Source organism: Xylocopa sonorina, chromosome 5, assembly GCF_050948175.1.
Source record: "Xylocopa sonorina isolate GNS202 chromosome 5, iyXylSono1_principal, whole genome shotgun sequence".
Lineage (NCBI taxonomy): Eukaryota > Metazoa > Arthropoda > Insecta > Hymenoptera > Apidae > Xylocopa > Xylocopa sonorina.
The window spans coordinates 14,128,755-14,146,034 of NC_135197.1; the positions used below are offsets into that span (position 1 = coordinate 14,128,755).

Consider the following 17,280-nt stretch of genomic DNA (forward strand, 5'->3'; position numbering starts at 1 on the left):
CGATCGCGCCTGTCGATGTTGAAAAGACGAAGAGGGCAGGGGGGGGGGGGGGGAGGGAGAGAGAGAGAGAGAGGGAGAGAGAGAGAGAGTTAACCTACAATCGCAAGTATCAGAGATAGCATCGGAAAGTTAGCGAAAAATGTCACGTTCATTGCTATCGATACGATCGTTTAAAAACTGTTTGAACACGAAAAGTAGATTCGCGCATACCGATTTACCGAAAGTAAATTTTCAAGAACATCGCCGGAAATCACTCGAAAATTCAAACGTGTCGGCCACGCGAAGCATCGATCAACGAAAAACAACAACTTACGCGATGTCTTTCGGTACATTTCTTTCTTTTCCTTCTGTTTTTACAACATTATTTGATATATTCTATATGTGATTAGTGGCCGGAGTTGCTGCGTTGTACGGACTCAAGTCTCACGCGTTGCATTACATACAATTTCTGTCCCCGTCGCGTGATATCGTGGTAGAGGCACAGATCGAGATTAGCTTACGAGACATAACGGTGGGAAAAGTGTCGGTATTTAAGTGGCGTGGCAAGCCAATCTTCGTTTACCATCGGTGAGAGATCGAGATAATTGGCCATCCTGTTTCTTAAAGTTTGAACGGTAGCACTTTAAAATACCTAATACAGTCGTCTTGTCAGTCCTCCATTTATTATAGAGCAAGAAAAGTTGGTGAATATCGCCGATTTAAGGGATCCCGTACACGATGACGAAAGAACGAAACGATCAGAATGGTTGATCGTAATTGGGATTTGTACGCACCTTGGTTGCGTACCAATTCCAAACGCTGGCATTGTACCCGGTGGATTTTATTGCCCGTGTCATGGATCACATTTCGACGCAGCTGGACGTATACGCAAAGGACCGGCACCTGCAAACTTGGAAATACCCAAATACAAATTCCTTACCGACGATACCATTCTCCTTGGCTAAAGAATTGACTGAAGAATTCAATAATTAGTTTTTTACTTTCCGACATTGTTCCCTTTGATTTCTTCGTTTCCCCCTTAATTGTTCCCATCAGAATAAAAATCACATTTTCCTTTTATCCTCACTTTCTCCTACTCCCGTAGTTTATAACGCCATCTTTCGGTTAAGTTCGAGGTTACGGAATTGCTTAAACCTGCCACATGTTTTGCTTAGCCGAGGCGTATAAAATTGACCGTTGAAAATTAATGCGCAATGACACCACCAATGGAGAGAATACAGATCCTCGAAACGATCGAAAAAGATATTATCGTGTGTCTACAGAGCGCCGGTGAACAACTATTTAGTTCGTCTCTTTAAGTAGAATCACTGTCTGATGTGTTGCTCGTTAAAGAACAGGTTCTATCACATTTTTTAGGGCAAGCGTTTGTGGAGCTTAGCAAGGAAAAGTCCAGTTTGAAACAAGCCGAAGCCCAAACCCAACAATTCTTGAAGACGTTGGGGCACGTAGAATCGAAATTGAGCGAACAAATTAATTACTTGACTCAAGTTTCTACCGGTAAACTCCCGTTTGATCGTGCTAAAGTATCATCGTCCGTTAGGTTATACCAACATCCAAGTTACGTTATTACACTATTTTTCACTATTTTTCAGGGCAACCGCACGAAGGATCCGGATATGCTAGCCAGAAAGTACTTCAAATGGCATGGCACAGGTTAGAACACGCACGAAGCAGAGTAAACGAATTGGAACGTATTAAAAATAAATCAAGATGAACCGATGTCGAATAGTTTTATCCATTTGATCCTTAGCGGAAATGTTTCAAGTTTTCGCTGAAACTTCAAAGGTAAACTTCCAAGAAAAACAAGGGGTTTTATTACGATGGCACTAGAGAAAATTTACAGTCGGAACATTCCCATTGTGCGAACAAAATTGAATTAAATATAATTATATGCAACTTCAACGATTACGATTAAAGAATACATCTATTTTATCACACGGGAAGCATTCAAGGCACCGATCCATCAGCAATGCCAATGCTACGTTTTACTGTAGCTGCTAAAGAAAGTCGTGATCTTCTCTCTTCATCCAGCTGTTTCGTCAACAATGACATCTGCGACTGCAAATCCGTCATTTGACTTTTCAATGTTCTAACAGTTTCTGATAATATCCTACACGGAATGAATATGTATCGTCACTCGCATTAGAATGATATCGTACTTGAACAATTCTGACATCTTGTGGGACGTTAATACAAATAACGGCCGAAATAAGTTTGGCGTGCGTTTGTGTTAATGTCACGCGAGACGTCAGATTCGTTCGTCCAGTCTACCTGTACATATACTACCCACATACATACATATATATATATATATGTACATATAAGGTGTTTATTTACCGATTACTATAAAAATCCAAATTACCCCGGTTATTCATCAAAGATGTTCTGCTTGGTGTTTTGTGCGAATCGTATTCCAGCATTGCTAAAATCCAAATACAAAACACGACATATATATATATATATATATACATATATACATAGAAACATTACCATGTACGCAATTGTTATAATTTCAAAATCAATAGTGAAATCCACAACCTACAAGTCGATTCTCCAGAGTGTACAGTGAATCGAGCATTAATAGAGAAACAGTACGCCTCGATCACCTTTAATATGATCGCATCCTCTTCGAATTGTTTTTCATCTGCAATCAGTAAAATTAACAAATCTTCGAATTTATGTATGTAATACACGTTGCAAAGTTAAGTTTTGAATTAGACATTCATACTACAGGGCTGTGATTTCGACAGTTTTACCAAACGCTCGGAAGGTATAGAAAGGTGCTGCTGGTCGTAACGAGGTGATGCTCCAAGGTATTCTAATTTCTAGAGGTGGACAATGTTCCAGGATCGATTTGTGTTGATGTTGTTGTTGTTGTTGCTGTTGTTGCTGTTGTTGCTGTTGTTGCTGCTGCTGCTGCTGTTTCTCGTTCTGTTGGGGTGAAAGTACAAATGGGCTTTTTAATCAATTTTAATTTATCAATCAACAATTCATCAGATTTTTAATTAAAACAAAATCTATTTCGAAACATGCTCTATCGTAACTCGTTAACACCCTAAATGAACGACACAGAGAGATCACAAGTAAAACAATTGTCTACGTAAATGAAGATGGATTTCTCTTTCAATTCGAATTGTTGAAATATCGAATCGTTGTTAGCAAAGCGAGAGCTTACTTCACACAACATGGCTGTAAAACGAAAGCGCACGTACAATCGTACTCATCTGTACGTGCATGTGTACACGGTCGTATGCGGTTATGCGCGCGCGCGTGAGTGTGCATGAGTGTGAGCATAGTACATAGTAAGATGTAATTAGTAGCAAAACGAATAAAAACATTAACTAAACGAAAGTATGAAAAAAAAAGGAGAAAAAAAAAAAGAAAAGAAAAAAACAGCCATGCCATGGAAGCTTGCCTTGATCCGAATATCCAGATAATGGTATAGACTTCTTCAACCACCAATGAGCGTATAGTCCTGAGGTATAAATTTGATTCGTTCCATTCCAATTATGTTGCTCACGGGCCGGACGTTTTAATTGAATCGTCTTTTTCCCAATTTGTCGTACAATAGTTTGATGCGTGTACGGTATAGGTTCTGTATACCTTCGTTGCATCGTATGCTCACGTTTATCCAAAGATACACGAATTGTATCTCCTTGCATTTGCATTTCGCTCGCGGGCAATTCGTTGTTGCAATTGTCGACTCTTGCGCTGATGGTATCGCAGACCGAAAAGTTCAAAGTATCGTTCATGTGTTTTGATATGTCGGATAAGCGAGTACTATCTCTGGGAGTAGACTCGAAAGGCGACGTGCAAACGCATTGATGCTCAAAATTATTCTCATCGTTTTCACTTTCGCCCGAGGAAAATGTTATAGGGCATTCCGTGCCATATTTGTTGCCAATGCATGTATACGATTTACAAGAAGAATTGATTTCAGAGGAATTTAATCGATAACTTTCAGCCATTCCCGAATCGGACGACCCGAGACTAGTGGCATTCACTTGAGAACCAAATCGAAACGTTCCTGGAGTTTGACGCGTTTGAAATCCACGATAACGTTCGGTAACATTTGAACTGCGCGTATTAATCATCGGATGCTGCGCAACATCCGTGGTAGTTGTAGACTGTTCGCGAACGTGTCCGATATTCTTCCAACAATTTCTGGCTATCGTTGTGCCTACGTGCCCCTTCATTTCGGCGAGACGAAAGTCTCGATGAAAGTTGTCGCGTCCGATTGGGAATGAACGAGAAAGACTGGTGAAACGCGATTCAGGAATCGGTCCTCCCTCAGCAACGATCACGTTATTTACATTATTATTATCAATGGAATCAGCAGTTAAAGAACTTGGAACGCCAACGGGTGGCAAGCTTTTACTAATCTCACGTATACTAGTTTCTGTTGATTCGGGTTCCATTAAAAAGGAACCATTTCTTATTCCTACAGTGCTGAGATCAATATCTCCTGTCGCATATTTTACATCGAGAATTATTGTAGATTTACGTAACATCGCCGTTCCAACTACCGACGGCTCTTTTCTTTTCATTTTATTCAGCTCGAAGCTTGCTACTCGAGAGTCATTGGAACAACGATCTTCGCTATTCGTGCGCATAGGATATAAGACGTAACTTGTAACATTGGCTTTTCGCATTTTCACATTACTCATATCTGGCTTCAAGACGTATTGTAAGTAGAGTAGTTTTTTCAAAAGTTCAGGACGTATAATCTTTTTCTTGACTAACTTTGCGAAATACCTTGAGAGTCGAGCATATGGAGACAGATTGTAACTCACGCGTGATATCGTTGACGATTTCACTAGACTGTTGTTTGTCGTTGTTTGTTCCTGAATCAAAAGTTCAATCCACCGTTGTTGATCTTCTTTAGTAGCGCAAAGTACGAGTATACTCTCGATCATCGGTCCTAATGGCAATAGTAAATGTTTGTTTAAGATTAAACAACCTTCTCAATTTTTATTCGACAACAAACAAAGTTATCGTTAATTCTTGCCTGTAATTTCAAAAGCATTTTTTACATCATCGGTATCTTCTGTCCGTGTTATGGTAATACCTGTTAAAGGAAGTTTACCCTACGAATGCAGGAAACATTTATTTCGTGTAAACTCGAATTGAATTTAAAAACATTTCTGTATATGGAATATTCAAGGTGAAAAAAAAGGAAAAGAAAAAAAATGAAAAGATTCGAAATATACTTCATAGACGAAGGAGCTCATCCTTGAGCTTGCACCGAGAACCAAAAGAGTAGTAGGAAAAAGAACAAAATATCTATCGCGACGATCCAGTCCCGTAGTTCCACTTGCCAGAACAACAGATCCAACATAGAGAATTTCACCGAGAGAGCTCAATTCTTCTCCTTCCCACCCTTTAATGCCACTAGTTAACACTTGAAGCGCCAACTCGCGTTGTTTGCGTATGCTCGCACATCGATCCTGCGTACGAAGAGAGCGTGTCCATAGATGCTACGGTCAGCATGCGCGGTTACAGTTAACGCGTCAACTCACCGCTATTTCTCTGTACACAGCTACACTGCGTTGAGTATCACCTCTATCGGGATGGTTTTTCTCCGTGTACCTCTCTAATTCTTGCAACATGGCAGAATATTTATCCAATCTTCGAAACGGTTTGCTTAACCCGGTTGTTAACACTAGTATACCAGGCGATATAGCGCCGCTACTTTCCATAAACTCATTCAATTCGTCCCTGCGAAATGAACATTTTTTCACTTCCGAACATGCCCTAACATCATTCATATTTCTAGCTCTTGTTGAAATAATTTTCATCCGTGCGTACCTATATTGATCTAAAATACAAACAGCCCGTGGATGATGACCGCAGTATATCGTGTGGACAGCCTTTACTCTCGGCGCAACCGTTAGAAAGAGATTTCCAACTCTGGAAGCGCAACCTTGCGTCATAGCTGTTTCCAAGTTGGATAGAAGTCGTTGATGTACCTCGAGTACATCGTGTATATTACCTAAAAGTTGTTTATACTCCTCCTTGTTCAGTCTAAATTCAAAATGTGTTGTTCAGAAAGAGTTGTCAAAAGAGTTTGTTGCTTTTAATACGTACACAATTTAATCGTACATATATATCGCACTTACATATTAGCTGATTCTAGAGGATGTAAAAAATTATTAATCAATCCTTGTAATTCTGCTACGTTCACTCTTTCCGAGTCCATTATGTCCTTTAACACGATCTCACGATTAAGCTTCTGATGCGTGTGCGATTCTTGTAACAATTTCTCAGGTGAAACCTTGACGGGTAGAACGCTGTTCTCTTTGAACAAAAAATTGTCCCCCGTACCCCGTCCCATTATTTTCGATAAGTTCTACTAATTATACGTGTATATAGTTCTGGTGAACGTTGGATACCTGGAACCCTACATTCTTTGACGTAATTGGATGGAAACCATCCTGTCTTATCGTGCAACGTACCCTCCCACCAACCTTCTTCGTCGGTCTGCGTTATCGTTATCAGGTCACCTTTCTTAAAACATAACTGCGAACCAGCGAAGGTGTAGACAAAGACGATAACGATTTTAGAAAATATATAATAGATATTAGAAAATGAATGAGAAAAATCAAACGTACTTCATCGTTGTTCTTTCCTTTGAATGAAAAGAGTGCGGTCACAAATTTTGGTGCGTCAGACTTTGACATTGTAACCAGTCGAACCGCGAACGGGAGTGAAAGGGTGAAAAATTTTGGAGAGCCTATCCGAAGGAAAGCACGGAAAACTGTTTTTCTTTTCTATGTACAGACACGGTTACTTTCACTCGTACCACAGAATTTGAAACGATACAACATTAGATGATTGGTCAACAGTGAATCGTTGAATCCCATTGTTCGAGCTGCCCAAAAGCATTAAACATTAGTCTTAAGTTTCTTCGATTGTTACTAGTTACCGTCGTACGCCGCGATATTTCTTAATAATCGTGTTTAAACGAATATTTGGTCAATCGTTCAGTCGCTAAAAGTTATCGAAACCCATCCAAGTACGCTGTCTACGAAAGAGACAGGTTATCTTATACGCATCGTCCTATTATATATTTATACATAGGTACGTGTCAGTAGGTACGTGTCAAGCAGAGTAAACTATTACCTCCCTTTATGCAAAGGTTTGCATTAATTTTTATAGTCGCGTAACACCAATTAGAAGCGCAGACGAGCGTCCATCCAATGAAAACATCCCAGTCCATTAAATTAATACTAATAATTGAAACACGAAATTATCTGCGGGAGTCTAGAAAAATATAGAACTCAATCGTTTACTCGGACCAGCAACCGCATATGCTCGTGCCGCGTCACATCACTTCTATATCCTTCTACGTCCGCACTCGTCGATGGTTCCGATGTATCACTTCGCTCTGTGTGTAGTTTCATCCAACTATTTTTTTAACACGGGAGGATTTAAAAGCTCCTTTCCTATTCAAATTCCGCAATATGTAGTAAATTGTTGTATCGTCGGAATGTATACTTCAATAGTTTTATTCCAATTTATTCTATATTTCCTGGTTTAGAGGTAAGAGAGAGAGAGAGAGAGAGAGAGAGAGAGAGAAAGTTATAGGAAAGAGTGAGACAGACGACACCGACACGATCCAAGAACCCGTGGCGCCATCTCTGTGAAAAGTGCTGAAACTGCTCGCACAACGTTTTCGACGGCAAAGCGAACGACCGACCGACCGGCTGGTGGCGCCATCTCTGTGAGAAGCGGCGAACTAAACGGGGAACTAGTTTCAACACTTTCCACAGAGATGGCGCTAGTAGTGCCTGAGTAGTTTACTTCGCTGTCGATAACTGTGCGCGAGCAGTTTGCGCACTTTTCACAGAGATGGCGCCACGGGTTCTCTCTCTCTCTCTCTCTCTCTCTCTCTCAAATGTACATCCAGACTGCTATGGTGCCTTTTTAAATGTTATGTGATTTGCTTTGTTGTCTTGCGTTCTGTGTTCAATTGTTTGCAGTTTCATTTCAACATCTACGATGATTCATACATTCATGTATTTATGATTTTTCGATCGGTGAAACGTTTTTCATGAAACGTGAAAGGTAACAGTTATTATACAACGCAGTAACCATTATAGTTTATCGATATTAAGCCGCCGATATTGATAATTTTGCATTATTTTCCACGGCTTTTATTATCTGGTATTCTCGAATAATGTTTGACCGTGTTATACCCATTTTCTCACATCGTTCGCATCATGTTTTCTTTAAGAGTTTATTATAATAAATATCGCACAATGAAATGGACGATTGTAAAACAGTGGTTCTAGTTTTCATCGGACGCCTATAGGTATATGCAGGTTTGAACATCGTCTAACAGTTCGGTAAGTATAGTTTTAACAATTTATCCGTTGATTTCTTGTCCATATGCCTTATGTCCGGGCGGTGTGTGTATTCACGGTGCCTTTAAACATAAAGGATCGAGTATAATAATATATTGACATAGAAAAGTTGATACTCTGCCGATGATTGAAACGATATATATATTGAACTGAAATATAGAGAGTAACGAGAAATGTTTGATAAATAAAAGGAGGAGATGTGTGATACGATATCACTCGCGATATTTCATTGATCCGTCGTATCGTGTAATAATAACAATAAAAGACAATAAAATTGGCGCGGTTTTACTACGCAGACGGGTACTTACAAGGATATAATAACATCGATGAAAGAGATTGCCTCTAATCGGTAGGCTCTGGTCCGCAAAATTTGGATATTCCTCGGTTATTTATCGAATCGCACGTGCACTACATATATTACGTGCACGTTCAACGACGTTCGCCCCGTTCGCATGTTTGCATCTTCCTCGAAATTTTCTTGATAGGTTCGAGGGCAGTGCAGATAGTTCTTCGGTTTCTTCGAGCGAAGCTTACGATTAAACTCGGAATTATCGCTCACGCGAAGAAACACTTGAACTTGATTTACATAGATGGACGGATAATCGTTACCGAACATCATATTTCTTTGTTTTCTCTCTCTCTCTCTCTCTCTCTCTCTCTCTCTCTCTCTCTCTCTCTCTCTCTCTCCCTCTCTCTCTCCCTGTTTTGCTTTCATCATTACTCGGCCGAAGATAAATTGTCCCGTTTTTGTCGCGTTCATTCATCGCGCGTGCATCACTTGACACGTTTTATTCGATAATATACACAGTAAGCGTTTAACGTCGCTGCCTTGGTCGTTCGCAAGATCGATAGAAAGGCAGAAGACGCGGTTCTTCGAGGTCGGAAGAGATAAAGGACACGATTACAGGTACGGAGGAAGGAGAAGAAGAAGAATAAGAAGAAGAAGAAGGATCCGTTTCGTTCACTGGGTTCAAGGATAAACGTGGAGAAACGTTTCTCGTAACACGCAACATACCGGTCTAACTCGGTCGGAGCAGATATTTTGAAATGCATGCTAGAAATTCCAACAACAGAATATTAACATCGGTATTAACATCTGGTTACATTCGAATGATCAAGTTTTAGTCCGGCTAGAATAGAGTTCATTTCGGTAGAAAGTATAATCGCAACTGTTTGTTCGCAACAAACAAGTAGCATAATACTTAACGACTAATTGTGCAAATGGTCATTCGTGTACTCGAAATACTCGATACGTTCGTTGCGACGCCACGCAGTAATAGCGATCTAAACAATTGTCACAGTTTGTAAAAATTTTCATTACGCGATGGACGGGAAAGGTTATTTATAATAAGATAACGATACATAATACGATTTACCACAATAATCTTTCAGAGATACATCATCGTGCATGCAAAGCTTCGCAAACGAACAAAACGTCCTTTCTAACAAACCGATTTCTTTACCAGACTCGCTGCCAAACTGTTTCTCGCAGTACGATCATTGCTCTCGTCCGTACTTACACGTACTGTTGCTTGAAACTGAACGTAAAACAAATTTGATCTATGCACGTACCGTATATCGCGGGATACTTTATTCCCATTTTATGACTAGTAAACCGTTAACAATCGTTGTATGAATTTCCTTAATGCATCGCAAACAATTACGAAACATAATTTGACTCTACCGCGCGAGATAAACAATCGTCGCGCGCATGCGCACACTTTATTTTCATACCCTTCTCTGCTCTCTCTCTCTCTCTCTCTCTCTCTCTCTCTCTCTCTCTCTCTCTCTCTCTCTCTCTCTCTCTCTCTCTCTCTCCCCCCCCCCGGCTCCTTTTTTGCTTTTTTGTTCGGTTTTTTGGATTATTTAAACGACGAATGAAGTAAGGCGACAATCGTTTGTACTGTTTGTTCTCGATTGCATTCAATTGGTCAAACTTTGTAGCAAAATTTTCTACGCCTTCGGATGACGACGACACGAACGTTCAAGTGTCTACGATAGCGCGTCTACAAGCAACCACGAAGCAGATATATTCATGCTCGAGATTCTTTGTATTATTGTATTATTTCATTTTGTCTTTTTATATCAACCGTACGTGTTTAGGAAGGAAGACGCGTATAAGTGTTTGGTTCTTCCTACGATGTGACGAGGGTTTATGCATAGCAACGGTAGGGAAAACGATAGATGGGTAACTCGTACTTCCATCATTTTAGAATTACTTCAACAAAACATTAACTTCAACTTGATTATGTTCACCTTAGCCGAAAATACCTTTATCCAACATGGTACATTCTTTGTTCGCGTATGCCTGTTTAAAATAGTTTCTCATTTGTATTTACGAAAATGTCACCTGCTGTCGGAACACGCGCGCGCGTGTGTGTGTGTGTGTGTGTGCGCGCGCGTTGAAACATGTCGAAATATCGTACACATGCACGGACACGATCGATCCGTTCGTCGATGCATCGCTTGTGTATTTTTACGCATTTTCTCTCTCCCTTGTATCAACATCCAGATATAACAATGCGTTCGTTCTCTCGTTTCATTCTCAAACTAAGTAAGATGATAACCAAAACACAGAAAATACCCCAACAACGAAAACAACAAATAACAGATTCGTGGTCCGATCCGAATAGTGGTCCCCGCATTCAAGAGTTCAGAACAATTCCACGATCGCGTATTCCTATGTACATACATTTGGGTAAAAGGGAGGGGAAGGTGTGTGTGTGTGTGTGTGTGTGTGTGTGTGTGTGTGTGTGTGTGTGAGAGAGAGAGAGAGAGAGAGAGAGAGAGAGAGAGAGAGAGAGAGAGAGAAAGCGTGGAAGGTGAAGAAAGGGACAAAGGGAAAGAGGACGAGATTGCAACGGTGGTTGATGGATGACAATAGCGAAGAAAGAAAGGGATACACAGCACACGAAGAATAAGAGATTGCAACGTGAAAGCTTATTCGGTGGGGGCGTCTCGATTAATAAGGGTAGAAAGCTGTGTCGCGTTTCTTCATTCGAACGGTTAAAGAACGTGCAAGTTTTCGCAACTCTTCGACTTACTATCTCTTGCCCATACCTTACCCAACAGATTTCGTACTTTCAAACTGGTGCTTGTACGACTACCTCGATATTTTTTCGGTGAATTATTCTCCGAACAAGATCCTAAAGGTGATTTACTACGATTCTTTCGCGATCTTTTCCGGAACAGGTCCCTCGTTCTCTCAGGATTTTCAAGTTTCAGCCGAATTTGCGTAAGCAATCCAACGAGAAGCTCGTCGACGTTGTGATTGATTCCGACGGATGTTTCGATGAATTTGCAATCGTAGGATGTGGCCATAGATTTTCCCTCTACAATAGACGGCGGGAGAACGAATCGTTTAAACGTAGTAAGAAAACTTTCTTTTCCTTTTGGGATTTGGGGCAAGAATTTGATGGCTAAATAGCGATAAGCTATTGAGTCATGGACCGAGGAGCTCTTACCTTCGGTTGAAACCAATCGACTGCGAACGAGGTCAACTTTGTTTCCAACAAGAATTACCGCTCGAGCCGATACGTAATCGCTGCGCCAAAGTGTTTGCAAAACTTCTTCCGCCACGCGTACAGAAGCTCGATCAGTCGTCGAATAGACAACGCAGTAAGCATGTGGTTCGTACGTGGTTATGCAAGCTTCCGGCTGCAAAAAGGATCCACTTGAATACCTTGTATGGTACTCGACTGAGTACGCTCCCTCTACCTTCTCATAGCTAGTGTGTCGAAATCGAATAATAATGATAATAATAATCTCGTCCAGCAATTATTATTTTAAAGCCGAGGTGATTTAACGGGGCGAGGTGAGGCAACCGAGCTGCTCCGAAGGGACACATATGTACCTTCCAGGTAAATAGTTGGACGGTTCGATCGATCGGTGGGCCGTTTCACGGTTGACCGATAGTTACGCCTCGTTGATCGTCAATCACACTCTTCCGCGCTGTGTCGCTCACCAAGCTCCGTTGACACCCTTCACGGTGGTTATCGTGCGACACGATTCTATCTTTTCCTTCATTTTACGAGCCAATCGTATCGCACGTATAGTATAGTGTACGTACTTACACGTTATACACACGCGGATTCATGTTTAATCTATACTTCTATAAAAAGATAACTGCATAGGTAGACGTGCACAGCATAGCTAGTCATGCACAACGTACCGTCATTTCGGCACTAGAATGGTCGATAAAAGTCAGTTCGGATTCTTCGCCGGCCAAGAGAACGCTGACCGTCTTCTCCCCCGATTCGTCGTCTAGAAAGAAATATATGTAGAGAGAGAGACGAACGACGTGTATCGGTTCTACTCACCGATCGATGTATCGTACGCGTGAAGATATTCCGACGTCATAAACTGAGAAACTAACGAGCTTTTACCCACGGCTGGGGCACCCAACATTAGAACGCGGTACGGCGTTGGTCCCTGAGACGCGCTGCTCTCGCGGGAACTGGCCAACGAGCCAGCTGCGGAATTCCTCGCCGAGCCAGGATACGAAGCCGTCAGGTGCTCCGTGCTGCATCGTTATCGTTCCCACCACACCACCAAAGAGACCGACAAAACGATGAAACGCAGCAAACAAACAAACAAGTACGTAAATCTCGATTATTTTGCGAAATACGCACGCCTCTACGTACACGCGTGCGTGTCGAGCGCTTTTTAACATTGTACTCTATCTCTATACTTTATCTATATATACATATATATATATATATATATATATCGACGAAATCAGGATCGCCTGTCCCGCGGGTGCAGATCTCACGATGTTGCTGCGTCTTGATTCTACTCTAAGGTCCAACACGTGTGTCTACGTCGCTTAAATGCTTAATGCTACACGTAAACTCACGCGTTCGATTTAGAGTAGAACAGCTCCTCCGGTTCCGGTTCGCGAAGAAGGAGGAGAAGAAGAAGAAGAAGAAGAAGAAGAAGAAGAAGAAGTCCAGCTGAAAAAGAGATTCGAAAACAGAAGAGGAATCTCACCTCGAGTTGCTCGAAGCGACGCTGTTGTTGGAGCGAGATCTTCGACTTTTCAACGAGTCCCCGCGGTTCACGACACCCTTCCCGGTTATGCTAAAGTGTCGTAGCCTGTAATATTCTTCTTCCACGCCGGTGTTCGGCATGCTCGCAACCCTTGATCTCTGTTGCGGCAGGCACAAGTAATTCGGTCTTCCGGACGAACGACTTCCGGGCGTTTTAACCGATTGAGATCGACTGTGATGCGGGCTCCCGTACCTGGAACGATCGAGACCGGTCGTTGCACGCATCCTACACCGAATTTTACTACTTCGAATAGCCAGCGACGAGAGGTGACTATTTTGCGGAACATTCAAACGAACAATTATTAAGTATTAGTAGAACCGAACCTCATCTCAAAATCGTGTATCTCCTGTAACGTCAAAGTGTTTGCGACGTCCAATAATTGCCTCATATTTTCTTCTCGACGTCTAACATCCAACTCTGGGTGTAACAGTATCGTTGCGGCCCCGCTCGATCCGTCCAATGACAGCGATGGTTGTTGTACCACGATCGTCGCCGCTTGGGTCGATCTCTTATTTCCACCCGCGTTCCCGCCTTTTCGGTATTAGAAAGTAAATATCCAAAGTTATCTCGTTCGTTTCTCAATGCTGTCAACTTTTTCATCGGCATTATTTCTATTTATTTACTTTTTTTTTTTTTTTTTTTTTTTTTTGTCTACAAAAAAGCTCTCTTTTCGTTTCTTTATCATTTTCCTCTCTTTTCGCGAGCTTGATACGCGCACGTGATCATCCCGTACGTCCCGTCGATTCGGTCTCTGCGCGCACCCCCATATTCTTCCTTCGAGCAATTTTCAAGCAATTTTCCTTCTTCTCGCCTTTGCGTACCGCACGAACGAACACGGAACTAAACCCTTTCATTCGCTTCATTCCTTTCTTTTCCCCTTCTTCCTTCCTATTTTCTTTCTTCCTTCCTTCCTTCCTTTCTTCCCTCCTTCTCCTATTCCTCTCCGTCCCGTTCTCTTTCCTTTTCTTTTCCACACCAACTCCATCGCCACCATTTCCATTTCCATTTCCGTTTTTGTATCCGTTCTCATTTCCATTTCCATTTTCATTTCCGTTTCCGTTTCCGTTCGTGTCCATTTCGATTTTTCACGTCGCATCTTTATATCATTATTCGCGAGTCAAAGTATCGTAAAGCGTTCGTCGATTCTTTTGGTAAGCTCGTGTTAAGCTTCGGACGCATTCGCGTGCACCTTTCCGGCAGAATTGCCGCCCGTTCTCACGGAAATTTTCCTTCTATCGAAATTACGTACGTGTCTGACTAGATTCGGAAAACTCGTTTATCCTAGTCTTAGACCATCAACGCAAACACACGACCGATCGATATTGCCAAGTTACACGGTTCGTTGGAGAATACGTATTATCGATTTACCGATCGGAGAACAAAATATACTGACGAGAGAAGAACGGCAATTCAATTCGGAAGTTGCAACACAACAATCGAAGCGTTTTCACCTACGACGTATCGTTACTTCAGCTAACCGGCAAAGTCGGCAAAACATGCATACTCCTCAAGCAAATAGAGTTTGCGTATGGTTCTCTTCTCTTCGCGAGGATCCCCTGAATCCAACCCGATATTTTTTTTTTATTATACGAGCCGAAAGAGAAGAGAGATAGATAGATAGATAGATAGATAGAGAGAGAGAGAGAGAGAGAGAGAGAGAGAGAGAGAGAGAGAGAGAGAGAGAGAGAAAGCAAGAAACGTAACGCAGTGGGTAAAATGAAAACGCGGATTCGAACATTTGTAAAGATGCGACGAGTCGAAAGTAATTAGCTATAGATGTAAATGCCAGTTACCTGTTGTTCGAATGTTTAAGCGCATAAAAATACCTATACGAATACTAAAGTGTAATAAAAGTGTAGTATGAGGAGGTAATTCGCGAAGTGCGTCCCACGAATTAGAGCAATACGAACCCGAGAGTTCGCAAACCGAATCCATCGAGACGATTCAGATCAGATCGATTTCGTACTAAAATCAGTTCGCGTTCTCGGCAATTAATCGGCAATTAATGATCACCGAATTCGGTTTTACGATCCCCCGAGTCGGCGATAAAGGTCGCGAAGCGTTACTCGAGCACAATCAACTTTATACCTATTGCGCAAAACGGGAAAAAGAGCCTGACCCATGAATGAATGGTTGAAACGAGGGGATGCGATTCTGAAAGAAAACAACACAATTGATATTCTTAACAGAGAATAACTATGAAACCGGTGTGTGTCTCTAGATCATCCGCTCTTTTACTTTAATTACATTTCTAGTTCGTTGCCCGCGAACCGTGTTCGATTTTTCTGCATTTTACGACAACTACCGAGTTAGTTAATCATAACCACCTGCTAAGCTGCGCATCGATTACGCGCGAACGATATAAACTTACCGGCGGCTTTGCCTTGGCACTTGCCACCACTGATTTTACCAGTGGATAGCTCGATCTGAGAGGATCGATCGTTAGTAGCGCGTGCTCCTATCACCGATACGTCCAAAGGATTCGTGGTAACGTTCACGTACGGCTTTCCTTCTCCGTAAACGGTTTTCTCACCGACTGCAACCGAACCGTTCTTTCCTCGATCATCTTTTTGTCGTCGCGTTCTGTCGAAGATCAATGTTAACATCGGACTCGAACCATCCGCGTTTGGTTGTCCACTGTCCACCGAACCCCTCACGGGAGTACTGGAAATACAGAAGAATACAGAACGGATCGATCGTTTATTTTACTCTACGAACCTAAAGAAATCAGTCGCTCGGAGATCTGGAAGAGGCGGAGTTCTACCAGAGAGAACAGCTCTGGTGTCGTTTACGGTACGAACGGATGATGGTACCGTGTCGATCGGAGGACCGTCGGTTTCGTCGAGAAGATTCGAAATACTACTCGACGCTCTGACATCCAGACAAGTGGTAATAGGGATCTCGGTGGTGGCATTGCCTTTTTCGTCCGCGTCCGAGCATTCGATCGAGGAAGAGGACGCCGGTGGTAACGGCAACGGTGGTGGTGGCGGCGGTAACGGCGGCGGCGGCGGCGGCGGCGGTGGAGGCGGCGGCGGCGGCGGCGGCGGTGCCGGTGCTGGCGGCGCAGGTGCCACCAGCATCGCCGACAACGGACCCGCCGGTGGACTCGAACTCGGAACATTTCCTGCCGGTGGTGACATCTCCGATGGGATGTCCATCAGATCGAAACTGTCGTCCGGTTGTTCTCCATCGGTAGTTGTCACCTACGATCACAACCTCTCATCATTTATTCGATCCTCGATCCTCTGCTCGCTTACCATCGTAAGCATCGTGTTGGCGCTATCGGTGCTGGTGTTGATCGTAGTCTCGGAAGCGGTGCTCGAACCCATGACCACCACTTTCGGTACGGTACGGCAACTTCGGCTTCCGCCCGCTGATTTGAAGTGCAATCTTCGTAACGCGGAGGCAGCGTGAGACAACAAATCGGTTTCACGCGAATTATCCGTTCCATTCTGACGATGCGCAGCATTCGAGCCACCACGAGACGTCTGCGACTGCGATTCGCCCGTTGTCGATTCGGTCCCATTGCTTCTCGAGCTGCCACCGTTTCTACGGCTAGATCTGCGACCGTCCACCAAACATCCCTGTTTCGAGCATACCGATGAAAAAAATGTCATTCTTTCTATTCTTCTTCTTCTTCTTCTTCTTCTTATTATTATTATTATTATTATTATTATTATTATTATTATTATTATTATTAGTTATAAAAATCTTCTCGTATACTCACGTGATTTTTGTGCTCGGGGGTGGAGGGTGGATTCGGTGTATTCGGCAGAGAACCCCCTGTGGGGGTGCAATGCCGCAGTCGCGCCAGGGCCGTGCGAAGCCCCTCCGTCACGAGGCTCTTTTATTTAGTCTTGCAGTC

The 17,280-nt window shown here is 42.6% G+C and overlaps 4 protein-coding genes across 4 annotated transcripts; 2 read left to right on the forward strand and 2 right to left on the reverse strand.

The window, feature by feature from the left end:
* The first annotated feature begins 195 nt into the window (after nucleotides 1-195).
* Nucleotides 196-949, forward strand: LOC143423614 (cytochrome b-c1 complex subunit Rieske, mitochondrial). Its single transcript, XM_076895073.1, has 3 exons — nucleotides 196-326; nucleotides 390-567; nucleotides 653-949. Exons 1-3 carry the CDS (start codon nucleotides 317-319, stop codon nucleotides 942-944), a joined length of 480 nt encoding a protein of 159 aa, XP_076751188.1. The 5' UTR covers nucleotides 196-316; the 3' UTR covers nucleotides 945-949.
* A 180-nt stretch (nucleotides 950-1,129) lies between these two features.
* Nucleotides 1,130-1,716, forward strand: Med11 (mediator complex subunit 11). Its single transcript, XM_076895178.1, has 3 exons — nucleotides 1,130-1,269; nucleotides 1,357-1,497; nucleotides 1,593-1,716. The coding sequence occupies exons 1-3, from the start codon at nucleotides 1,194-1,196 to the stop codon at nucleotides 1,712-1,714; spliced, it is 339 nt and encodes a 112-aa protein (XP_076751293.1). The 5' UTR covers nucleotides 1,130-1,193; the 3' UTR covers nucleotides 1,715-1,716.
* A 94-nt stretch (nucleotides 1,717-1,810) lies between these two features.
* On the reverse strand, nucleotides 1,811-6,737 carry Rtgef (Rho-type guanine nucleotide exchange factor). Its single transcript, XM_076895884.1, has 13 exons — nucleotides 6,612-6,737; nucleotides 6,393-6,519; nucleotides 6,120-6,297; nucleotides 5,809-6,024; nucleotides 5,520-5,718; nucleotides 5,211-5,447; nucleotides 5,009-5,087; nucleotides 3,416-4,921; nucleotides 3,176-3,189; nucleotides 2,757-2,931; nucleotides 2,543-2,644; nucleotides 2,338-2,422; nucleotides 1,811-2,110 (listed from the first exon to the last, which is right to left on the reverse strand). Exons 1-13 carry the CDS (start codon nucleotides 6,678-6,680, stop codon nucleotides 1,948-1,950), a joined length of 3,150 nt encoding a protein of 1,049 aa, XP_076751999.1. The 5' UTR covers nucleotides 6,681-6,737; the 3' UTR covers nucleotides 1,811-1,947.
* Nucleotides 6,738-11,236: 4,499 nt separating this feature from the next.
* On the reverse strand, nucleotides 11,237-16,883 carry LOC143423455 (uncharacterized). The gene is made up of 11 exons (XM_076894815.1): nucleotides 16,673-16,883; nucleotides 16,480-16,618; nucleotides 16,134-16,395; nucleotides 15,787-16,079; nucleotides 15,504-15,569; nucleotides 13,739-13,946; nucleotides 13,356-13,607; nucleotides 12,686-12,888; nucleotides 12,538-12,629; nucleotides 11,831-12,023; nucleotides 11,237-11,698 (listed from the first exon to the last, which is right to left on the reverse strand). The coding sequence occupies exons 1-11, from the start codon at nucleotides 16,742-16,744 to the stop codon at nucleotides 11,373-11,375; spliced, it is 2,106 nt and encodes a 701-aa protein (XP_076750930.1). The 5' UTR covers nucleotides 16,745-16,883; the 3' UTR covers nucleotides 11,237-11,372.
* Nucleotides 16,884-17,280: the final 397 nt, after the last annotated feature.